This window comes from Labeo rohita, chromosome 9 (assembly GCF_022985175.1).
Source record: "Labeo rohita strain BAU-BD-2019 chromosome 9, IGBB_LRoh.1.0, whole genome shotgun sequence".
In the NCBI taxonomy this organism is placed as follows: domain Eukaryota; kingdom Metazoa; phylum Chordata; class Actinopteri; order Cypriniformes; family Cyprinidae; genus Labeo; species Labeo rohita.
The window spans coordinates 15402729-15429161 of NC_066877.1; the positions used below are offsets into that span (position 1 = coordinate 15402729).

The 26433-nt window shown below is 35.5% G+C and overlaps 1 protein-coding gene across 3 annotated transcripts in view; it reads right to left on the reverse strand.

Annotated features, from left to right (window-relative positions):
• si:dkey-91i10.2 (uncharacterized protein LOC555224 homolog) overlaps positions 1-26433 on the reverse strand; it is a 48841-nt gene that overhangs the window by 9401 nt on the left and 13007 nt on the right. For 2 of the 3 annotated variants that reach the window (XM_051120049.1, XM_051120046.1), the window contains exons 1-3: positions 24475-24611; positions 9155-9306; positions 4234-5744 (exon numbers count right to left, since the gene is read on the reverse strand). In XM_051120049.1, the coding sequence (XP_050976006.1) occupies positions 4234-5693 (1460 nt within the window). In that variant the 5' untranslated portion in view covers positions 5694-5744; positions 9155-9306; positions 24475-24611. Of the gene's footprint in view, positions 1-4233; positions 5745-9154; positions 9307-24474; positions 24612-26433 lie in introns of those variants that run through there. The other variant, XM_051120047.1, reaches the window with a different exon arrangement.

The following is a 26433-nucleotide window of genomic DNA, read 5'->3' on the forward strand; positions in this document are numbered from 1 at the left end:
ACAATTGCGAGAAATAAAGTCAGAATTGTGAGATTTAAACTCACAATTGTGAGTCATAAAGTCAGAATTGGGTGATATAAACAGCTTATATCTCGCAATTCTGACTTCTTTTCTTGCAGTTCTGTCTTTTTTAAAATATAAACTCAATTGCGAGAAATAAAGTCAGAATTGCCAATAAAGAATTGTGAGATATAAACTCACAGCTGCAAGTTATAAAGTCCCATTTTGAGAGTCACAATATCAAGATATAAAAAATATTTATTTCTCAGAATTGTGACTGTCTCACAGTTCTAACTTTAAAATTCAATTGCGAGTTTATATCATGCAAAGTGAAAACTCGCAATTGTGAGAAAAAGCCTGAATTGTGAGATAGAAAGTCGCAATTACCTTTCCTATTTTTTTATTCAGTTCCGGAAATGGGCTTCCATAGATTTTACTATATTTTTTTAACAAAATAATGCAGCCTTGGGAAGCATCAGAAACTTTTACTGTCATATCTGACCTCAAATATTTCAATGGTACTGTATCTAGTTGTAAGGATATTTAGATATTTATAAAAATAAAAATAAAAACAAATAAATTGAATAGGAACATGATTTTTTTTTTTTTGTGTGTGTGTATAAAGGACATAATTGTGAATGAATGCTGATGGCTGTGCATTCATTGTTGAATAAACATACTTTTGCATATATCAGTCAGCTGTTTTCCCCAGCTATTGTTCATATACAGACATGTCTTAGGATTAAAAAACAGGTGTTTTGATTGATTTGTTTTAAGCTCTTAATTGCCCCTTCCACATCATTTCCATCTCCTTTGATGCTTCAGTACCTCAGAATCTGATAATGCTGCGCTCATCACTGTCATAAATTTGCATAGACGCCATCTGAGAATAGTGCTGACAGCACAGCCATGAGCTCTGAAGCATTCAAAAGAAAACACACAAAGACAAAGAAGTCCTGACATCTCACTAGGAAAAGAAGCATCACAAAATGCAGATGTTAATAGCTGGTGTGCGTCTAATATCAGTTTTAATCCTAACAATAAAATGTGGAAAAGTTCATTCACAAACCTGTAGCCGTGGACTGACAGTAATTAATTTAACGCTCTGAAACTGGCAATAAAACCAATGTCTTTCACACGTGAATGAAATTGTCATTAAAGCACTGCATATATATTACCTGTCATTTCAGCCGTGCTGTGTGAGGTCATTAATTGGATTTTTTTCTTCTAAATTATTTTCAAATTTATTAAGATGTATAAAGACACTTATTCCAGTGTACAGACAGGCTTTTATAAAAGCATTTTTTAGGATGATGTTCTATTATTTATTTAAAGGTACAGATGTGCATCCTGTTTTTACTCATCTAAAAAATTGTATTAACACTACGATAAAAGAAGAAAAGAAATCACATCAGGACAATAAGCTCTTCTGAAATGTGCTCATCTATTCTAGTCAATAAGATAAAGTGACTGCAAGCTTAATAAGAGCATTGCCTTGTGGCTTGCTCTTCTTTCTTCTATCAAGCAGACAATAAATGAAAATAACTATATAAAAGTCTCATAAAAAAGACCTGGAAGCCCCGGGCTGCTCTGTACTAAATGAATACCCTCACTTGAGGCACTACGGGACAGCTGGGATATTGGATGTTATATTTAGATGGTTCACAGCCCGGATTGAACTCCTGCCCTGGAGGAACACAACATTAGAGAAAGGCTCTGTAATGTCGAAAAGCTTCTGACGCACCAGCAATTAAGCTCTGTACTATGTCTGGAGCAAAAGCGGCTGAAGGAAAATCTATACAGATTTATGCATCCATGCTAAATTTGAGAAGACTGCCAGGGCCAGAGTTATGTGCTGTTATGTTAATCAAATTTCTGTCAGGTTCGCATATTTCTTGCTCGCGTGAGATTCTTTGCGTGAAACGTGCTGTTGGTGGACAGGTGTGAACCAGACAACTGCCACAACACAACACAACCACTGAAAAATCTACTGCCTGAGTGAATCAATGGGGAATTAATGGGGTTTGTTGCTATAGTATCCAGTTCTTTACCTCTGATTGCTGCTACTGCATAAAGGTTTGTTTTCCTGTAATAATATGTAGTGATAAAATACATCTATCTGAAGCTTTAACAAAATTCAATAATGTTTATGTTTAAATTCTACAAAACATGCTTTTGCATTTTTGCTTCAAAGGAAAAATGATTTTTCTGGGTTTTAATTTTATACTGGAAAACAAGACAAAGATGATTAGGACATGATATTTAACAGCATTTGTAATAGCCATAGCTAAACCTGCTAATCACCACAGAATATGCCACTATATGCAAATATTACATCTGCTACTGTGCACTTGGCATAAATGAAGACATTAAAAATCACATCAACAATGATATATTCACTCTGTTTCTCTGTATACAAGCTGTGGAGAGATTCAATAATAAATCAATAACACACATGCTGATGCAAACGTTACTGGAGCTGCTATGGGATTCATTTTCACAGCTAACAAGCAAAACTGTTAACCTAGAGATCCGCTGTCCAGCTGATGTCCATTTTTCCCATTTAAAATCTGTGGTATCGAAATAGTGGATAATGGAGATTTGTTACCTAACTGGTAATGGTCAGTATTGGTTATATATTGACTAATATTTAATATTGAATTGTTCATGCTTATTCCTCTATTTCAGAATTTAGTTTCCTTTGCCATTATCTACTAAAACTAATTTAAAGAGTTAGTTCACACATTAAAAATGATAGTAACATTAAAAATGATCCTGGCTCTTCTGAGTTTTATAATGGCAGCTGGCATGTGTTTCTGTTCAACAGTCCAAAAGAAGTCCAATAAAGTGCATCCATCCATAACATAAAGTGCTCCACATGGCTCCAGGGGGTGAATAAAGGCCTCTTGTAATTGATGTGTTTTTGTAAAAAAAATATCCATATTTAAAACATAGTAATCACTTTTCTCCAGCTTGCACTAACTGTAATATACAGCCGTTCCAGGCGGATGACGTAGGACGTATGCTAAAAATGTAGAACACGGAAGCACAGAGGAGACAGCAAAACAACGGCCATGAATTAGCAGTACAAAAGAAGGACTTGTGAAGAAAAACATCAGAAGATTTTGATATAAGCCAAGAGGAGACTGGTTTTATTTTGCTAAAGTAAGGAGACTTTGCTTCCTTTGCTCCTGTAAACAAACATTTTTTTTTGTAAACAAACAGGATATTTTTTTAATGTTACTCCGACTGTATTCATCTGAAAGAAGGAAGTCATATACACCAAGAATGGCTTGAGCGTTGAGTAAATCATGGGCTAATTTTCATTTTTGGGTGAACGATCCCTTTCATCTTTAAAAACACTACTAATTTAATAACACTGCAATGTTAAATCAGCAAATTTCAATGTTAATTTCTATTTTTTATTTTGTAAATTATAATATGGTGCCTTAAACCACTTATACCAGGCATGGGCAAACTCGGTCCTGGAGTGCCGGTGTCCCTGCAGAGTTTAGCTCCAACCCTAATCAAACACACCTGAACAAGCTAATAAATGTCTTCAGGATTACTAGAAGGCTACAGACAGGTGAGTTTTATCAGGGTTGGAGCGAAACTCTGCAGGGACACCAGCCCTCCAAGACTGAGTTTGCCCATGCCTTATAATATTTACCTTTTCATAATGTCAGACATTTGTTAGTTATCGGATATTAAAATCTGTATCGCCTGATTTTAATATAATGGGTGATCCGTATTTGAATCCAACCTAGGTTCCCATCCCATTCCCTCTCCCCCCCATTTTAGGTCTCTTTTTATGTGTGCATCAATAAAACGTGGCAAGAACTGCAGAATTCAGATGAAGAATTAAGAAATTCTGAAAGGTGTCTATTGAAGCCTCACAATGTACATCACAATACGAAAGAAGTGATCTGTCACTACTCCCATTGCAACTTTAAAGGGATAGTTCACCTAAAAATGAAAATTCTGTCGTTAATTACTCACCCTTATGTTGCTTCAAATCTGTAAGACATTTGTTCATCTTCAGAGCACAAATATGCAGGGTTAGAAGGCTCTGGGATTTCATCAAAAATATCTTAATTTGCGTTCCGAAGATGATCAAAGGTCTTACGGGTTTGGAACGACATGAGGATGAGTAATTAATGACAGAATTTCCATTTTTGGGTGAACTAAGCCTTTAAGTACAATGTGAATGCACAACAGCTCCCATCCACTCACCTTTTTTTAATAAGGTCCAGGGCGGATCCCAGGAAGCCATCCCTCATTTTGTAGATTTTTGCTCCATAGCTGGAAAGGTCTGTTCCGTCCAAAATGATAGCCGGGCAGCAGCTGGATGGGCCATCGCCACTCTCCCTGCGGGGCGGGAAGGGGAGAACAGCTACATCTGTGGCCCCAGGGCCTGCTGGGCCCTTTGTCTCCTCTTCTCTTCCTGTAGCAGCTTGAGGGTGTAATGGAGAGCGAGCCACTGGGCCTGTGCAGATGGGTCCTCCTGGGACCTCCGTGGTGGAACTGGGCTCAGACACCTCCACTGCGCTGTGTTTCGAATCCTGAGCTGTGTTGACGTCAATGTCAGTCCTTCCAGCACTTTGCGTTTCCTCTGTCTGTGTTGTTTCCTCTCTATGCTTGTCATTACTCGCTATTTCAGAGGACCTGTGGTTATTAATGCCCTCTCTTTGTCTCATTCTCTTAAACTCCTCAAATGTAGGTATGTGCAGGCGCCCCATCGGGGGTCTTTTCCTCTCAGGGGTCGAATGGGCAGAGTTAGTGCAGATGGGCTCTGCGGTATGAGCTTTACTAATGGTACTAGACTCCTGTCTGGAATTCAGTGCCAGGTTTGGAGTGCTTCGTTGCCTTCGGAGCTGCAGTCGTCGGAGTGCTTCCTGTTTGATCTCTTCAGGACTGGTGATGCGACGGGCGCTCAACTCTTGCTGTCCGTTCCTTTGCAATGATGCCAGCCCAGGCCGAACTGCTAAGTCCTGATCGCACGGATACAGCGGAGAAGGTGCATTACCAAGCACGGGCTGAGGACGCAAGGGCTTGTTGGGCTCCAGCACACGTGTGCTCTGTAGCCGCAGCTTGTCTCGAAGACCCTTTCGAGCATTTCCATTCAAGCCCCAGTCCTCAACGGCTGGTAAAAGCCATTGTGGGAAGAGCGGTATATCTTTCCTAACCACTCCTCGGCGGCCGTAGATCGCCATGCTGTCATGGGAAGGCATTAAGCCGTAAACTTGTGGTCCCTGAGGAGGCCCATCGTACCAGTGGCTGCTTGAAGTACAGTGAAGAATAAACTCACTGTCCACGCTCCTGTAAGGATACGCATTGGGATCAGACATGGCGGCCCAGTGCAGGTTTTCCAGGCTGCGGTAAAGCCGGGTGCCACCGGTGTTCACGCAGCCCTGTGGAAAGCGCATCGTCCCGTAGCCAGACTGGCCGTCAGGCTGTTTAAGGGGATGCATGCTGCTGGTGGAGCAGTAGACCCCCAGGTTGCTGAGTAGGCCATTGTTGTTGTTGCAGTGTCCTGGTGCTACATCCTGAGCAGGGAATGGGGGCACGCCGTGGTGAGGGAAAGCAGACAGCGGGGAGCTGAGGACGGACAGGTCCATGGACAAGTCCATGCTGCAGCCTGCAGGAGAGCCTGCTGGGGAGTACTCACATTGTGGGGCCTTCACATCCGGCATGGCCACAGAAATAGCTGCCACATTTCAGAAAGGAGCATCGGGATCACAGCCCTGCAGAAATACATCAGTAAAAACATCAGTAGTGCACCAACACCTGGAGTTTAAAATTGGTTTTGAGTGAAAATGAGAAAAAGAAAATAAAATGTTTAGTATCCACAAGTTTTCTATGCCCCATGAGCCCTTGCGTCAAAAGTGGGAGCATCTTCTGGTTCGAAGTAAACAAGCAGGACGTAACACTCAATTCATTCAACAGCTAACAGTAGTGATGGGCAAATGAAGCCTTGTAAAGCACTAACATTTCATCTGACTGTTTCGGGAAAAGATTCAAAGCTTCAAAGACTCAAAGAGTCGAAAACTGCATGATCTGGTGGTTAGTAAAAAATAATGCAGAAGCATGTGTAAGAAACACCGTCGGAAACACTGACCACACATTTCACAGATCAACTCACGTTACATGCACAAATATAAGTCTAACAGTGTGTGTTTGTTTGTTGAATTTCTTTTACCCATTAAACTGTGGCATTAAATGCTAGTACAAATATCTATATGATGTAACAGAAGAATAATGTACACATGAACATCAGCATATGGCAAATTTTTAATTTAATTCTGAAATCATTTGTATTTTTCATATTATAACTGGGTATTTAAAAATATACATTAAAAAGTAAGTACAAAATTTGAGTTAAAAAAATCGAATTATCATGCAAAGCGATAAAACAGCTTCTCTTCCCTGCAAACAATACAATGAAGAACGTGAATATTTAACTAAAATGTACAAACAAAATGAAAGACTAGCAGGTATCCATATTAATTGAAGCATTTGTAGCAGAGGGTGATCCTCCCAAAATGGCGGCGGCACCCCAGCATGCAACGTGGCACGACGTAGCTTCACATTCTCTGTTGCGATTCTCTATACACTCCATATTGCGAGAAATAGTCAGAATTGCAAGATTCACAATTCTGACTTTATTTCTTTCGATACTGAGTCTATATCCTGCAATTCTAACATTATATCTCACTATGCTGACTTTATAACTCAAAATTTTCAGTTTATATCTCACAATCCTGATTTTGTAACTCGCAATTGAGGTTTCTTTTTTTTTCCAACTTTGGTTTTTATTTATTTTGCTACAAAGCCCCCATGAACATTACAAAATATAAAATTATATATCATTACAGAGTAGACTTTCCCACCCCTACATTTTTCAAAAAGAAAATAACATTTAAATAATAATGAATTCTAAAATAAAATAATATATACAAATACAAGAAATTAAATAGTAATAAAAACAATTAAATAACATTCACCAATGTATATTTAAAAAAATATAGGAATTCATAGGAATGTTTTCTTTTTTTAAGTCAGAATTATGAGATGTAAACTAAAAAAAAAGTCTGAATTGTGAGTCGCAATTGCCATTTTTTTATTTAGTGGTGAAAACGGGCTTCCATACTTTCTCCGTGGCTTATAAATACATAAATAACCAAATACATAATAAATATATTCCACTGATAATCCTAGAGTATATGTGAGCAATTGAGGATTTTAAAATACCAGATAAAATCTACAATTACCTCAGGTTTCAAAAATAATCATGAGGATGTCCTACCGAGGATTTCATACAAAAACTACCTCCTGGAAATTCTAAATGTCTAACATTTGGTATAAAAATAAATAAATTCTCCCTACACTGTAAAAAACAATTTGTTCAGTCAACTTAAAATAATTTGTAACCTGGCTGCTTTAAAATTTTAAGTTCAGTCAACTCAAAAAAAGTTTATTCAACTTGAAATGTTAAGTTATACTAAGTGACAACTTAGATATTTGAGTTGAATCAACTTCAAATTTTAAGGCAGCTGGGTTACTTACCCATCTGTTAAGTTTAGCAAACACAAATATCTAAGTTTTTACTTAGTACAACTTAACATTTCAAGTTGAATAAACTTATTTTAGTTGACTGAACTTAAAATTTTAAGGCAGCAGGGTAACAAATTATTTTAAGCTGACTCAACAAATTGTGTTTTTTATTTTTTACAGTGTACATTTCTCGCATATTTATAAATGGATTTAATTTAATTCATTACATTTATATAGCACTTTTCTGCTTTTCCAAGCACTCTACAATGTGAAGGGGCATCTCCTCGTCCACCACCAGTGTGCAGCATCCACCTGGATTGAGTTTACTGTACAAAGCTACTAATATTCCTCTTGCTGTAGAACTAGTTGGATACTACTCTAAAATGTTCCTTCCAAAGATAAAACTACAGCAATGTAACACAAGGATGTTTAACGGTTCAATAACCACTACAGTAATTATAATCCTCATCATGCGTAGTTCCAATGACTTGTATAATCAAATTCTTATTCTAAAAATGTCTCGATCTTTTTTACAAATCAAATGACTGAGGGGAAGTTCTGTCTGGAATTAAAAACATTAAACCTAGAGGGAGGAAAATCAGAAGGGACAGTAATGAAGAGAGCCACAACACTCGCCCAGGGCTCTTATTCCACTAATCAAATGAGAACCGTGGATTAACAAGGAGAGCGCTTCTCTTTTAGTAATTAGTACAAATTGCCTTGCTTTGGGCCATATTGATATCCCCCCTTAATCTTAAACAGAAATCAGGGTCAAGCCAGGAGCTACAAAAGAGCATGTCACAATAATTCCAGGCAGCAGAGTCTGGACAAATCCATCTAGATGAATATTCATCTTCTTCACATTGCCTGTCAGAGAACAACAATGGCATCGCGATTAGATTGAAAAAGGCGGAAAACTAGCGATTTTAAGTGGGGGAAGCCCAGCATGTTCAGGTGTTCAATTAACGTTTGGCACAATTTAATTAAAATGAAGCTATTGAAACCCCTCTGGTACTATCAGGGTAATTTCAACGCACCATTTAGGAGATAAAAAGATTGAAAACACCCTTTTTGTTTTTCTGTGAATTGTACAGTGGAGCGTTCGGGAGGATTTATCTTCGTGGGTGACTAGACTCTCTGTCTCAATAGCGCTGCCAGTGTTTTCTTCGTTTGACTTGAAAACTGCTGACGTGTGAATAAACAGTCAATTAGCATAAGGAGCTTGTTTAATGAGCATGTGGCACGGGATCAGCTCATGACGGGCCCACTGTGTCCTCTCTGTGTGTGACAGACAGGCAGATGCTCCGCTTCCTATTTGAGGAGAATTATTACAGACACAAGCAAGCAAGAGCAGACAGTCCCTCACTGAGACAATAGGTTCATACCAAGCTAAATACTGGAGATTCAAAGACACTCAAACTTGAGGACTGGATTAGCCAGATTCATGACAAACTAATCAGTTTCCTTTATTGATTTTACATTATGTACTTTGTATATAATACTATACGGCTATACTTGTATCTGCAGGCCTTTGGTAAAAAAGTGTGTTAGAGAAACCCTTTAGGATAGGTCTATTGTTGTGTTAGTCATAAAAACTTACCCCATTTTAATCAAATCTGTGTGTGCACCTTCGCTCGGCTTGCTTTAGGCTCTCATTCACAGGCTCTGAGCCAACAGAATCTCTTTTGGTTTGGATTAGAGGTAGACAAACCATCCACAACACCAGACTGTTGCGACCTCAAGCATAGGCAGCTACAAAAGAAGAGAAAAAACATCAATACGGGCATCCAAAAATAATATGAATCAATTTCTGGAATGAACAAAGGATCCTGCAGTATTTCTGAGGATTTTGTGTGTTGTTTTCCCAGAGAAAATGCATTTGCTTTGACTGAGGAAATTTTGTTAAGAAGTCAAACACTTTGAATAAAACAAAGTCATCATTGGGGTTTCCCTTATAAAAAGAAAATGATTTCTCTTTGGATTTAGAGTATTATTAAAGGAGACCAATTATGCACCATTTACAACATGTAATATAAGTTTCTGTGCGTCTGTGAAGTCTCATCTCAAAATACCCCACAGATCACTTATTATATCATTTTGAAAATGCCCCTTTTGAGCAGAAGCAGAAACACGCTGTTTTCGCACGTCTCTTTGAGCTGCTGCTCCCCTCCCCCTTTTCCAGAATAGGACTGTGCCTTCACAGCTCGTAATTCTGCTTGGTTTTGATTATCATGTTTATCGTGCTGAAATCATGCGTTTTAAACCATTCGTTTAAACTTCTCATATAGGGTTTTCTGAGCGCACACATCCGAAACACAGAAAGCGGCTGACACACAGCATGTGAGTACTAAACTAAGTTCTCTTTCATGTCTTATTGTGCTTAAACTGTCAGATGCACACAAGTTTATCTTAAAAACACACATGAGCTGCAAAAACAGTCGAATATGTCTGTGAAAGTAAACAGCTGGGAAAGAAATTACATGTTTATATTAGATCTGTGTGGCAGCAGCATAATATACAGTAAATAAATCAATAAATCCACTGCTCTCTTGTCTCCTCTGAAGCTGGGACTCTAAACAGTGTTATATGCTCGTCTGTGCAATCAACATCAGAACAGTTAGCATGATTTGCTTGAACTTTTGCCATAGCGTTAGAACTGGTACATCATTGTCACTTGCGAAAACAAAATGGCGAAAACTGACGCGCACGCTTTTTCACAAGCTTGCAGAGAAAGGCTTAGCAAAAAAAATGTACTGGGTTGCTCTTTTTCGTGTTTTCTTGGTTGGTAGATGCACCAGGGACCTAATTATAGCACTTAAACACAGAAAAAGGCACATTGTCATGATATGTCACCTTTAAACTTAATCATTTTCTTGCTTTCTTAGAACAAAAAACTTCTCAAAATATTCCAAATCGCACATACTTTGACCTCCTGTGATTCAAGACTCTGAAATTCAAGGCATGTTGTGGAGTTAGCCTTACAATTTTATCTCTTCTCACCTCAATATCAGCCAGAGACCTTCTGGAATTAGTTCTAGTTGTGATAGTGGCATGTCAGTGAATGCAGTTTCAATGATTTCTCATTACTGAGGGAGACACAGCTCGACCTCCACCAGGATGGAGTCAGGCTTCAGTCAATAAACACATTCAGTTGCTGTTCTACTCCATCCTGCTAATCACGAGAGCTCTTGGTGTTTGACGAATGTCTGTCAGTATGTGGTCCAGCTGCTCACTAACACGTCTTCTCAAACCCTGAAGAGACGCCTTTCGAGTTGCACTCAAGATATGCACCAGAGTCAGAAATTAACTTTTCCATTAAGGAAATTCCAGGGGCAATTTTTACATTTGTGGGGACAATTTTTATAATCACCCTATTATTATAAAAACCACATATTGTTTTTAATGTCAAATACTTAAACTTACCCAATTACTTTAATCACTGTTGTCAGTAACAATAGGCTGTTTAAAAATTGTATCTAAATTATACATGTAAAAAACAGGAGTTCACAGGGCTGCAATATTATGACAGAAATCATTATTGTTCATTTTGGTGAAATTTTTTGCCAAAAGCCCTCATTAATTTTCGACCCTGGAATGCACAGGCGTTCCATGCTGATGCTTTAGTCTGATTTATGACTAAATTACTCTTATGAGGGGTCCTTTTAACAAGTCGTTCAAATTCTTCTCTGAATGAACTCACTGATGATAGACAGATAGATAGATAGTCTACACACAAATAGACACTGAACACCATTGTATAAAGAAGTGAGAATACCTCATTATCACCTCATTGTAGCAACTCCACCAGTTCAATCCCTTGAGTCAACAACCATGAAGAAAAAACAATGGAACTGTATCCACATCTATTCTCTGCTGGTGCTGCTTACATTTCCTAAGCCTGCATTTTTTTATTTTTTTCCATGGAGCCGCTGCTGTTGTAAGGCTGCACATTGATCTATGAAAGCTGCTCCATGGGGAATCAAAGACTAAAAGGCCACATATTGATTGTATCTGCAGGTTTGTGTGATAGCACAGCAGGGGTGTTTCTAGGTTTAGGGAGGTGGAAAGACATGGAGCGCAGATGGAGATTCACAGTATGATTATGCTGCAGAAGACTGACCTCATGATTGCTTGTTGAGATTGATCTATTTCGTCTGAGGTCACAATGGCCACAGCGTCACATGTCAACCTATTTCTAACCATTGGATTTGTGCTTCCATGAAAAGGATTTTCAGGCTGTTTCTAGGAGCAAAAAAGGGGGTCATATAAGTACACTGCTGTTGAAAATTGTTGAAGTCTGCATGTTTGAGAAGTATATAGGTTAGCTTTAGTTGAAATGGGGATGGTTTACAGAGTAAGATGTGCTCGGATTAGTACCTGTTGGCGATTTTGCCTAATCCATTTGATCCTGTGGAAAGCCGATATGCGGGAAAGCTCAGAAAGGTCCACTAGCTATTGATCATTGGCTGCTTATCTCCAATATCTTGCAGTAAGTGGACTAAACGCTATCTTTACAGTCACATTATTTGTATTAGGATTTATATTGTCCTAAATGTGAATGAACTTGCAATGTATGATTTCTTTTTTTAAAGTTTTGCGTAAAAGCAATTTAGAAAATTGTTTGTAAAACATTATAGCATTTATATATTATGCTGAAAACATGTTACAAATACTATAAACTATGTAGTACTGACCAATAAACAGTTTTTCACCATTCATAAATACATTATACATTATAAAATATGGAACCGCAAACAAATTATACCACTTTATTTATTCATAAATTAATTAGTAGATAATTAACATACTGTTTATCCACTTGCAGAAACATAAACACAATTTTTTACATTTTTTTTAACAGTGTTTAAATACTATTTACATTTTACATCATCTTTAAAACAAATTTTCATTTTTTTTCCGTTTTTTTTTTGTATTTTCTTAACAATATGTTTGAATACTATTTACATTTTTCATTTTTTATTTATTTTCTTTTTTTTCAATCTTATTTTAATTTTTTTATGTTTTTTTTTAACATAAGTATATTTGAAAATTATTTCCATTTTATATTAAAAAAATCTATTTTATATATAATTAAAAAATGTTTAAACAAAATCAGTTTTTATTTTCATTTTTTGTATTTTTTAACAGTATGTTTGAATACTATTAACATTTTATTTTATTTAAAAAAAATCCAATTTTCCTATTTTATTTTACATTTTTTCTCTTTTTTTAACATAGTATGTTTACATAGTATGTATACTATTTACATTTCATAATTTTTAAAATGATTTTTCTTTTTTTCAACTTGCCTTTCAATTTATTTTATTAATTTTTTGAACACAAGATGTTTCAAATACTATTTATATTTGATATAAGTTTTTTAAATATTTTTTTTACAAATTTCTTTCAATGTTTTTCATTTAATTTTTAATTTTAATTTCAATTGTTTTCATTTTTGTAGTTTTTTTAAATAATTTACATTTTATATAATTATTTAAAAAATACACATTTTTAAATTATTTTTAATTTATTGTATTTTTAACTGTATGTTTGAATACATTTTATATTTTTTTTTTCAATATTTTTTTCCATTTTATTTCCAACTTTATTTTCATTTTTTCTATTTTTTTTTAACATTGCATGTTTGAAAACTATTTACATTTTATTAAATGTTTAAAATAATTTTTCATTTTTTTTCAACTTGCTTTACAATTTATTATTATTATATTTTTTTTTGAACACAGGATGTTTAAATACTGTTCACATTTTATATAATTTTTAAAAAATTCTTTTTTACAAATTTCTTTCATTTTTTTTTTTTAATTAACAGTATGTCTGAATACTGTATTTACTATTTTTTTAATAAAATTTTTTATTAACTTTTGAAATGAATGACATTCACACAATTAAGTGTCTTAAGTGTCCAAACTCTTTTGGCCACCAAAGCCTGAATAATGCTTCATAGCATTGCTCCACCTGTTTCTGAAGCGGGTGAACTAGTCACGAAGGTGAGGTAGTTACAGTAGAAGCGAGTGCTATATAATCAAATGCAAAACTGAACTGAAGAGCTTCTCTATTACCTGTCAGCAGAGCACCGCACTCATTCTGACAAGAGCATCCGAGACAGAGCTGGGTTATGGCTCTTCAAAGTAAGAGGAGACGGCATCAAAACACGTTAGAGTGAGGCTCAGGAGAGGTGAAGACTCAAGCACCAGCACACCTCAGTTAATTATGCTACAACTCTGCCATGAGTTCACTGCATTCAAACAAAATGTACTGTCTACCATATCCGCAACATCTAAGCTAAACAAAAAGAAATAGCTTGCTACATATAGTAATCACATGCATGCAAGGTATCCAAGGTGAATACCGTACATCACGCAGATTAAAAAAACCCTTGACAGATATACTATAGGGTGTGTCTTTTCCTTTAGCTCAAGATTGTTTAGTGAATATTTTATGCTCGTGTAGTGTTAACTGAGCTGATGAATAATGCATTAGGTAGATTAGGTGAGAGAAGCATTGTTAGCGCACAAGTTTTTCCATAAACACATTAGTCTACATACTAGACTATGATAACAGTGATAGCAGGCTTGACGCACTAGTAATTGGTACATATCACAAAGCCATAATGAAGTTATTGCTATCAGTAATTGGTGCACACAGATGTCACAATCTTGCTCGTAAATCATTATATATCTGGCCGAGTATAGACGCTGCCTCAAATAACCAGAACAGATCATATCATTCTAGCCAGCAGCAACACAAAGGCAGTTTACAGAGCTTGCATTTCCAAGAGACGCACACATCAATATGGCGATGGATCAATGTCTGCCAGTCTTCTTCTTGGTGGATGTGTTTAATTAATGACCAAGCTGCCACATATAATATCATTAGTGCATGATTTCATCCTGTAAATTGGTGTGTGATAGAAATAATATTAATTGAAGTGCCACTGCAACCCAATTCATCAGTAAATTTGCTTCCTAAGCTTCAAATGCTGAATATGAGGGCAAACTGTCTTTCATACAAATATCCTCATTCTAATACTATAAGGCCGCCACTTACACAATTCATAGCGAGACGTGGACGAGGATAAGAATCTTTTCCATGAAATGTATATGCATTGAAGCTGTGTGACGTAACCCTGTTGTTAGTTGATTTTTGCCTGCAGAAGGAAATGAAGCAAGATGATAATTGCCTTTCAGACTGATGAATCAATGCTCTGCTGCTCCTCACAAGGATTTTTCCCCTCTTCCTGAATTAGATAAGTCACATGAACATGATACCGCTGCTCTGAAAGATAAAGCCGGTAGTTACGGACGAACTGTCAACAGTAGTCGGCTCCACCTTCAGAAAGAGTATGTGTCAGTCAGGGAGAAACAATTATCTATTGCTGCGAAATCATGATGAGCTGGATGAGCACTGGAAACATGCCAATCTCCTTCTTAAAAGCAGGATGACTGTATATCACAGTGATATATAAACTCTTCTGATTAAACAGTACATCTGAATAAAACTTGTGATACCTTTTATTTCAGTAAAAAAATTACTACAGTGAATTTTGGATTTTGTATAATTTCAATAATGTGATGCATGAATATGGTTATCAATGAGTATAGTTCATGTAAAAAGGTGTCAAATTTAGGGGTCAACCAATTATCGGTCTGCCATTAAGCATTTTTATGCTTATCGGTATTGGTCATTTTTAAAACCAATGAAATAATTTAAAAGCATTTAAAAAAAGTTTTTGTGAGAGCCCTTGTATTCTTAATTTCGACATTGATTTTCATTTTACACCAGACACAACTATTTACATTATATATATATATAATTCTTTTTTCAGTTTGTTTTTCAATGTACAGTTGTGGTCAAAAGTTTACCACCCCCACCCCCTTCAGAATCATTAAAAATGATTCTAAAACTATTTTTCCAAAATAAGAGGATCATACAATACACATGTTTTTGTTTATTTAGTACTGACCTGAATAAGATATTTCACATGTTTACATATAGTCTTTGGTTTTCCAGCATTTTTGTGTATTTGAACCCTTTCTAACAATGACTGTATGATCTTGAGATCCATCTTTTCAAACTGAGGACAACTGAGAGACTCATATGTAACTATTACAGAAGGTTCAAACACTCACTGATGCTCCAGAAGGAAAAACCATGCATTAAGGGGGTGAAAACTTTTGAAATGAATGAAAATGAGTACATTTTTCTTATTTTGCCATTTTTTCATTTAGTACTGCCCTTTAGAAGCTACAGAAGATACTTACATGTTTCCCAGAAGACAAAATAAGTTATTTACTCTGATCTTCAAATTCAAAAAGTTTTCAACCCCTGGCTCTTAGTGCATTGTTTTTCTTTCTGAAGCATCAGTGAAAAAATCATGCAGTCATTGTTGGAAAGGGTTTACAAACTCAATACACAAAAATGCTGAAAAACCAAAGAGAATTTTTCTGAAGAACAGCAGGTAGTTTAACTGTTTGGGACAAACAAGGGACTCATGAACAATTATGACTAAAAAAAAAAAAAGCTGTGGATCATTCAGGTAAAAACACCATATTGAGAATCAAGTGTATGTAAACTTTTGAACCAGGTCATTTTTATAAATTGACCTATTATTTTCTCTTATGGACTATATGTAGACCCCTTTTATGTGAAATATCTTACTCAGGTCAGTACTAAATAAACAATAACATGATTGACTGATCCCTCTTATTTTGGCAAAATAATTAACATTTTTAATGATTCTGAAAGGGGGATGTAAACTTTTGACCTCAACTGTATTTTTTTTTTTAACACAGGATGTTTGAATTTACATTTTATATACATATTTTTAAAAATAAAATAAAAAATAAATAAATAATTTTTTTACATTTTAATTTATTTCATTTATATCAGTCAACCCCTAGTAAAATGTGTTCTTAGCATCAAAATTATGTTAAAATATATGCAATTTTTTAAATGAACATATATACACTGGTTTTCAAGATTTTCCAATGTTTTTCACTTGAAAATATGTTCATTTATATGTATTTTTCACTTAAAAATTGTTTACATTTTAACATATATAATTTTGATGCTGAGGACACATTTTACTAAGGCTCGACTGATATGTTTTTTTTTTTTTTTTTGAGGGACGATGCATTGCCGATTATTACAGATCAAGTAGACGATAACTGATATTTTGAACTGATATATATGGGTGATGTATGAAATGAAAATTAATGTCAAAATTAAGCCTCTTGTTTGATCAAAAATACAGTAAAAACAATAATATTGTGAATTATTATTGCAATTTAAAATAACTATTTTCTATTCAAATATATTTTAAAATGTAATTTAATCATGTGGTGTCAAAGCTGTGTCACATGCTCCTTCAAAAATCATTCTAATATGTAGATTTGAAGCTCATAAGAAGCATGTCTTATTATCATCAACATTGGAAACAGCTGTGCTTCTTAGTATTTTTAAAGAAATGGACACATCTCAGCATTTGTTGATGATCTTGAAGAATAAAAGTATTCATTTACAATTATTAATTTCAAAACATATATTAATGACCCCAAACTTTTGAATGCTAGTGTAAATAGTCTTGTTATTGGCAACACTTTGATTTTTGCACCATTTTTATTAAGCTTTAGACCTCACTAGTTCATTTTAAATAGTCTTCCAGCCTGGAAAATAAACTTATAAATACGAGATCAGAAAACTGGCATGCGTAATAATTACAAAAGAACTGCCAAAGGCTATTTCATGCAATATTTGTTTAAGTAAACCTTGCCACACTGTAGAACATCCCAAATCATTTCATGTCAACTTCTAATATATATATAAACATCAAATGCCATCATTCACTACACCATGGTACCACCTAAGTGCTTTTATGTAAGGCGTCCTTGATTAGTAAACTTGTGGAGATGGTTTTTAAAAGCAGATAGGCTATTGGCTGTCATCTAGTCAGCCAAAGGCACTTCCTCTTCATTACTACCAAGTGCGGCTCTGTTTGTGTTTTCATTGGATAATGACACCAGCAGCTCTGGCAACAGTAACAATAACAAAAACAACTTACGAACCTGCCGACTTCACACTTATCAACCTCCAGAGAGAAAGAGAGAGTGCTATGGATCCAGTGTGAAATGCTGTGAAGATAACAAGAGAAAATCGTGCCAAGGACAGAGAAAGATGGGACAGGACAGGACAGGGCAGAAAAGAGTGATTGATAGGTGAAAGCAGAAAGCCTGATAAAAGGGTAACGTGTGGAAAGCAGGAGACACGAGTGATGAGAGATGAGCGATGGAGGGAGGAGAGCAAACATGAGCGAGTGGGAGAGAGAGAGAGTGTCCCAGGAGCTCCGCTGACAGGCAACAGCACTTGTAATAAGGCAGGACTGCTGTAAGAAGCAGATGGCCCTGTGGCAAGAGAGACAGAGATACGGGCTAAACAGAAAATGATAATATCATGGAATCACTGATAGCACTCATTTCTCCTTCATTGCCGTCTGCACTATACTGTCCTGGACTTCACAATCCTGGAGAAAAGCTCTAACCAGCTCAGACCACAGCTTTAGGGGGAAACAACACAATTTAAAGTGGTCCTATTATGCCATTTCAAATATTGCCTTTCATGCAGCATGTAATGTAGCTGAATGTGAATGCAACAACCTGATCTCATAACAAAAACATACCTGTGGGAACTTTTCACAAGAGAAAATACGCGAAATACGCACCGCCATGTACTTTTCGTGACATATTCGATGTGAAATGTCCACTAAGTGGAGCTAAAAAAGTTTTTTTCTTCTCCGGAACAGATGAACATACATATGGTATATTTTATGTGATGTTGGTTTGTACGTGTCACCACAGTTCTGACTTGCAATGTCTGTTGAGTGGCGCTATAACTCTAATGCTCCGTGATGTTTTAAAATTACATACCATCTACACTACACTATATCCGGTAGTATAAACAAAAGTGAATGTGATGTAAAAACGCAACTGCAGGCATGCCGTTTTAGCTTGTTTTTCAGCTCTTTCATCGTGAGTCATGTTTTTTTCACTGGATTCGTACTCAATGATTCCAAGCTTGTTATGTCCGGAAAGCGAAACATATGGAGTTGTAATCATAAATTGTTAAGTGCTGGCTGTTTTACCACCTCTAGTGTTCATTTCTATTGAAAACTGCAGTGATCTTGCGAAAAAAAGTTCCCACAGGTACATTTGTAGAAATGTAAACAATCTGCAAAGTTGTAAAGCCAAAAAAAAAGAATAGACTCCGATGGCTACACATAATGGGGTAACACATTTGCATAATTCCCGTCTATGTTCTATGTTGGCCGGCCGTATCAACTTGACAACTTGACACCCTCATGTCATTTTACTGCCGACCTATTCTCTAACCTTTGGAAGATCCACAAACCGCTTGCCCTTGATGGCTGAGTACCCAGTTTATTTGGACCAGCTTACAACCTGTAAGCAAGATAAAATGTTTATATTTTCTATCGAATGTTCAAAATATGCAACTATGACAATGGGAGTGTCGTTTCTAACACTTGCTGTAAGCAGTAGTCCAATCACAACAGACTGGGCCATCTGACCAATCAGAGCAAAGCAGGTTCACGGAAAGGAGGGGTTTAAAGAGACTGAATCTTTGAACTGCTTCGAACAAATCGTTTGAGAACTGCTGAAAAATGAGGTGATATTAAATTAATATTTGTGAAAATACAGTAAAAACAGTATCATTGTGAAATATTATTACAATTTAAAATAACTATTTTTAATTTAATATATTTGAAAATGTAATTTATTCTTTTGACAGAGCAGAGTGGGCTTACACAAAGGAGGAGTTTAGAGAGACTGAATCTTCTGCTTCGAACGAATCATTGGAGAATTGCCGGAAAATGAGTTGATATTATATGCATATTTAGAGAAACAAAAGCATTCTTGTGATGCATGTGAACCAATTGTAGGGACTCTAAAAACAATATTAGGAACCTTAAAAATGGTATAATAAGGGCACTTTAAAGTGCCTCAATTTTGAGCTTCCAAAATGCAGTTTAAATGCGGCTGTGTTTAAAATGTGTTAAATGTGTTTGTAAACAATCCCAGCTGAGGAAGAAGGGTCTTATCTAGCGAAACGATCCTTTATTTTCATAAAAATAATACAATTTCTATACTTTTTAATGTCAAATGCACGTCTTGTCTTACTCCGCCTAAATTGTTTTTTTTCGGTTCATGACAGACTATGACGAAAAATCTTATGTTCCCTCAACCTCAAAATCGTCCTATATTGCTGTTTTACCTTTTGTTAGGGGGGTTTGGTCTTCTTTGTATGTTCACTTCGCAAAGACTGTGTTGGAACTTCTGCAGCGATGTAGGATGATTTTGAAATTATTTCTGAAGCTGAGGGAGAAAATACGATTGGAGTTTTTCAACATACCCTAACTGTCTTAAACCAGAATACAGAGTTCAGGCAGACTAAGACAAGACGAGCGTTTGAGATTAAAAAGTATTTAAATTGTATTTTTTTTTTTAATGAAAACAACCGATCATTTCGCTAGATAAGACACTTCTTCGTTCTTCCTCAGCTGGACTCATTTACAATCGCATTTAGGATCGTTTGAAGACACATTTAAACTGCATTTTGGAAGTTCAAAATGCTGAAATGTTTTCCTCAAAAAACATAATTTCTTTATGACCGAAGAAAAAAAGACATGAACATCTTGGAGAACAAGAGGTTGAGTACATTATCTGTAAATTTTTGTTCTGGAAGTGGACTTCTCCTTTAATTCTGCGTTGAAAAAAAGGTGAATAGATCTTCTTAACTTATTGTATGACTAAATAGAACATGACAAATAATTTACAAAGCGACAGATAATTATTATTGGTAACGCAACCTCTGATCTCAACAGCGCAGCCATACATTACACAGTCAATACAGCAATCTATACTACATCCTGGGCTGTGGCATTAAATAGATGACAGAGCTGAACAGCATCACGCTTCTCTTTTAGTAGAGCAGAACTGTTGGATGTCCTCAGGAGCTGCCTGTGGCTGTCATATTTCAACAGCTCCATACGAACCCTAATAACCATCCACTGGGAGAACATCATAAGACCCACACAACCCTGTCCTACGGGGCCCTCCCACACACACACATCAGCTCCTTTGTTGTTCTTTGTGAATGAAGAAGGGATCAAAGCAGCGGATCTCTACGTGAAGGTGCCCCAATCTCCATCAGAACCACTTGGCCGGTAATGGGCTTTCATCGGGGGGTGATGAAGTGAGAGCAGGATAGGACAGACGGGGGGAGAAAGGGGGATTAGGAATTAGGAACACGAAGGAGGCGGCAATTGATCAGCTGTCATCTCCGCTTACAGTACGCCGGTGCACTTTTCACAGGAAAATGCCCGATCCGACTGGGTAAGATGCACACTGGGCACAATTATCACCATTTCAAAGTGGAACCATTTGAATGAGACCACAGCCCACAAATGCAGCAACAGGATACAGTTCAGCAAGAACTTTCAAAAAAGCCTCCTTTTAGAAAACCCAACATGTTGGTATTGACATTACTATTAATAAATTATGAATGAAAATATACAATCAAAATCATAATTTAAACCTCAAATCAAAATTTTTAAACAATAATGAGATGGTAAAATCCAGGTTCATGGCTGTTCTCTGGTGCTGTTCAGTATAATTATTCCAAACATTCATCACGCATGAACAATGGCAGTTCAATGCCACTGCCCCACATACTTTGCAACATAACTGTCTCCTCCTGCTGATAACAAAACCATACTCTGGCAGTTCACATACCAGACCAATGCTTAGCCTTCTGCAGTGACATAAATGAGAACCTTGCCTCAAAATATTTAGGTATAGACAGTCTGAGGCAAATATGCATGTTGTCCTATAGCAGCACAAGACGATGATTTAAACATTCATGTTCAAGTTCACTCAAAAATAAAACTTCTGTCATCATTTACGCTCACTTATTCTTCATCTGCACTGTCAGAAAGAAATGTTCAAAATGTGTAAACTTAGGGACATCAGCTTATCACTGAGCCAGTATCTTTAAAGGGGCAACTTTTGTGCCTTACTAGTACCTTAGAGTAAATAAGGCACGAAGACCCGTCTTTAAGGGTACATCCCTCCATCTGATTGACACCTTACAATTGCATGAGGCCATGTGAGAGGAGTTGTGATTGGCATTGAAGCGAAGCAACACACAACACACAATGTACAAATGTACACACACACACAACACACATATTAGGGGTGGGCGATACACCAGCAGACTTGATTAACCAGTGGAAATTTGTGAACCGGTAGAGACTTTAAGCCATTGAAATGCATTCAGCAGTAAAAGAGAATTCATTTTGTTATACTATATGTAATTTTTGACACTTTATAGCCCTTGAACATTTAAATACCAACACTTGTATGTGTCAAAATGTGTATTTTTCTTCATTTAATGGACTGACATAGTGCCCCGATTTTGAACTTCCAAAATGCAGTTTAAATGCGGCTTCAAACGATCCCAAATGCGGTTGTAAACGATACCAGCCGAGGAAGAAGGGTCTTATGTAGTGTAACGATCGGTTAGTTTCATAAAAATAATACAATTTATATACTTTTTAATGTCAAACGCTCGTCTTATCTTACTCTGCCTAAACTGTTTTTATTCTGGTTCATGACAGTTAGGGTATGTCGAAAAACTCCCATCTCATGTTCTCCCTCAACTTCAAAATCATACTATATCACTGTTTTACCTTTTTTGTTAAGGGTGTCTGATCTTCTTTGCAAGTTCACTTTGAAAAGACTGGGTCAGTACATCTGCAGTGATGTAGGATGATTTTGAAATGATTTTTGAAGTTGAGGGAGAAAATACGACTGGAGTTTTTTAACATACCCTAACTGTCTTGAGTCAGAATACACAGAGTTCAACGAGAGCAAGGCAAGATGAGCGTTTGAGAATCAAAAGTATTTAAATTGTATTTACAACCGCATTGGGGTCGTTTGAAGCCGCATTTAAACTGCATTTTGGAAGTTCAAACTCGGGGCACCATATTAGTCCATTATATGAAGAAAAATGCTGAAATGTTTTCCTCAAAAAACATAATTTCTTTACGACTGAAGAAAGAAGGACATGAACATCTTGGTTAACAATGGGGTGAGTAGATTATATGTGAATCTTTGTTTTGGAAGTGGACTTCTCCTTTAAAGCAAAATAACTATATCATGATATAAATATTGTCACAGTGAAATAAAATTACTCATACTGTGATTTAAGACTTTTGGTCATATCACCTACCACTAATATACTAATATACATATAGTATATAAAGCATATACTTTAAATGGTTGCAAAGTAATTACTTCTTGAAAAGGAGTACCTAATATAAGATTTCAGACACAGCCAAACTGTTGTACTACCTGTCTGAACTACCTGAGCAAGCTTGTTACATCCAGAAAGCTGTATGGAGCTGTAATCATAACTGTGTACAAAAATGATTATAAGTGCTCACTGTTTTACCACCTCTAGTGTTCATTTCTGTTGGAAACTGCAGTGATATGTACTTACGTTACTGGTACGTTATTTGCATCTTGCGAAAAAGTTTCCACAGGTACGTTTTCATCATGAGATCAGGTAGTATAAAACACAAAAGGGGAAATGTAGCAGAATGTCCAAACTGCTACAAATAGAAGCACAAAACACCAAAAAGTGGCAATTGTGTGCTGCATTCCTAATCATCTGAAGCTTTGATAGTTTTTGAGCAGAACAGACAGACTGAAGTTGCTATTCACTTGTTTGACAGCTACGCTCTGTTTCTTTGTTTGGCAAAGAGAAGCTTGGGCACTGCAATAAACACCTCATTTTGTGTTTCATAGATACACTTAAAAAAACATGAGGCTGAGTAAATGATGACAGTTTTTTTCTTTAAAATACATCGAAAAAAAACTTTTAGAAAGCGAAACCTAAGATCATCGGATTCCCACCCCACCTTTCTGCTCTACAGAGATGATGTTATCCTCTGATGAATACTATGCAAACCTGCAGGTGTCACATCAATTTATTTTCCAATTTCCTGTCCGCTGAGATACCCTCTTTCGATATCGCTCTACTGTCCAACTAGATGAAAAATTGAGGTCTTTCTGCCGAGGAGAAAAATGGCCCATTTTTACCCCATACGCGCCAGACGCTGAGGTGATCGTCTTGAGCATCCGGCTCAAGTTCTGTAGCATTTGTGCCCACACAACAACACACAATAAATCAATGAAGCATTTCATTAGAGCAGACGGCTACATCTCCAGCCAGCCGGTGCCCTGTGTATTGTAAAGGTGCTCGGCGGTGGACCGGGTCAGGCCAAAAACTAGATTGCCGGTGTTGTCACAACGAAACAGCCTGACCCTTTACTCCCTTCGTCACAACGGAACGTCAAGAGGTCAGTGAGGCATGACAACCCCACACAACAGAAGGATCGTGTGACAGCGCAGCGAGTATAAATGTATTCAGCTCTTCTCTTTTTCTGTCTCTCCCTCCCTCCAGAGGTCTATCCTCCGCTTCAGATCTGTCCAATGTCATGAGCAGAAGTATGCAAATGATATTCACAGTGTACTGTTCAGCAAGTCTGCTCTGCATATTCCAAACTAGAAATCTCCTCAGGTGGAAATTCACTCACGAACCACGAGTAATAAACTGGATATTTTTATTTCAAATACTAATTAGACAAAAGATGTAATCATGTATCCACTGATCTAAATGACATCCTGGCATATCATCAGCACAGAACATATGTTCATCTTATTCAACAAGCACAAAATAAAAGCTTTTTAAAGCATAAACCAGTGGCAAAATTATTCTTTTGCCAGTCAAAATCCCCCCCAATCCCCATCCAGAGTTACATACCTCGTTCTCAAGCAGGAACGTCAGGTAGGGGACGAGAAGGCAGAGCGTGTCAGCAGAATGAGCAGTGCGCACGCAGCGGTCTATTCCACTCTGATGTGATAGCAGCATGTGAGCTGCTTTAGCTCTCTCAGCTATTGTTACAGCCGCCAGCTCCGCACTGAGCATGCTCCAAACACCGCTCCACTCACCGTTGGCATGGGAACCACTCAAGCACAGACCTCACTAAAAAGGACCTCCCTGAGATGCACTCTCTGTCTCTCCCCCACCTGTCCTCTCAAGGGGGTTTTCCTTGTTTTTGCGTCTGTAACCCTGTGAACCGAAGCAAAGCTTCACAGATGAGAATAAATTGACGTAAAACATCCACTTGTGAAGTTAACAGAGCTAAAAAGACAGCTGTAACAGTAGTTGTAACATCAATTTCTGAGTCATTGTCTTGAGTTTTGAGTGTTTCCACACTGAGTCAATACTCTGCAGGAATGTCCAATAATCAGTTAGTAAATTTGAAAGATTAACTACTAGGTTTATCTGGGTGTTAATTTTATATTTATTTATTTATTTTTTTTTTTAAAATATTTTTTTAAACAAACAAATGCAACTCTATTTTAAAATATTTATTTAAATAGTTTTGTAAATATTTATTTTTAAAATTACCAAATAACTAAAAATTAGTATCACTAATTAACAATATTTAAAAAAGACAAACAAACAAAGAAGTGTACGTGGGTTTTTAGTTTATTTGTTTTAAAGTATCTAAAATTAAATAAAAATTAATTCATTAAAATCTAAGCCTAATTTATCTAGGTTTTTGTATTATATTTGTTTATTTTTAAATAAATGCATATAAATATCTAAAAAACTATAATTAACTGATTTATTTAGGCTTTTAACATTAATAAATAAAAAATGTTTTTAAATTAACCAAACAACTAAAAGTAAATATCAAAATCTAAATAAAAATATTTAAAAGGTAAAAAATAAAAGATAAACAAACAAACAAATTTACCTGGGTTTTTAGTTGTATATTTATTTATTTCAAAGTATCTAAAATTAAATACAAATGTTAATTAATTAATTTAATCTAAAATTAAAAAAAAAAAAATTGAAAAAGCTAATTTATCTGGATTTTTGTATTATATTTATTTATTTTAAAATAAATACATATAAATATCTAAATAATAAATAAATGTGTTTATTTAGGTTTTTAATATAAATAAATATGTTTTTAAAATAAACAAATAACTAAAATAAATAACAAAATCTGAACAAAACGATATACATTTATTTTTAGTTGTATATTTATTTTGAAGTATCTAAAATTAAATAAATGAATGTTTAGGTTTTTGTATTAGATTTATTTTATTTTTAAATAAATACCTATAAATATCTAAAAGTAAACTAGTTTATTTAGGTTTTAACATAAATAAATAAATACATACATACATACATACTGAAAAATCTAAAACGTAAAACTAAATAAAAATATTTTACAAATAAAACCAGTTTATCCACGGTTTTTGTTGTATATTTATTTATTTTAAAGTATCTAAAAATGTAAATTATTTAATTAATTAAAATGTAAAGATAATCTATATCTAAAATAATATATCTACGTTTTGTATTATATTTATTCATTTTAAAATATATAAATATCTTTATTTAGGTTTATTTAGGTTTTTAACATTAATAAATATTTAATACATATTTTAAAATGAACAAGTAACAAAAAATAAATAAATAAAATAAATATAAAAATAAATAAATAAATAGGCAAACAAACAAACCAAGAAATAAATAATAAATAAATACCAAAAATAATTATCAAAATCTAAATAATAATGTTTAAAAAAATAAAAAATAAAAACAAAACAGGCAAACAAACATTACATTTATACATTTATTTATCTAAAATGTAATAAAAATGTAAATTAATTAATTAAAATCTAAATAAAGATAGATAAA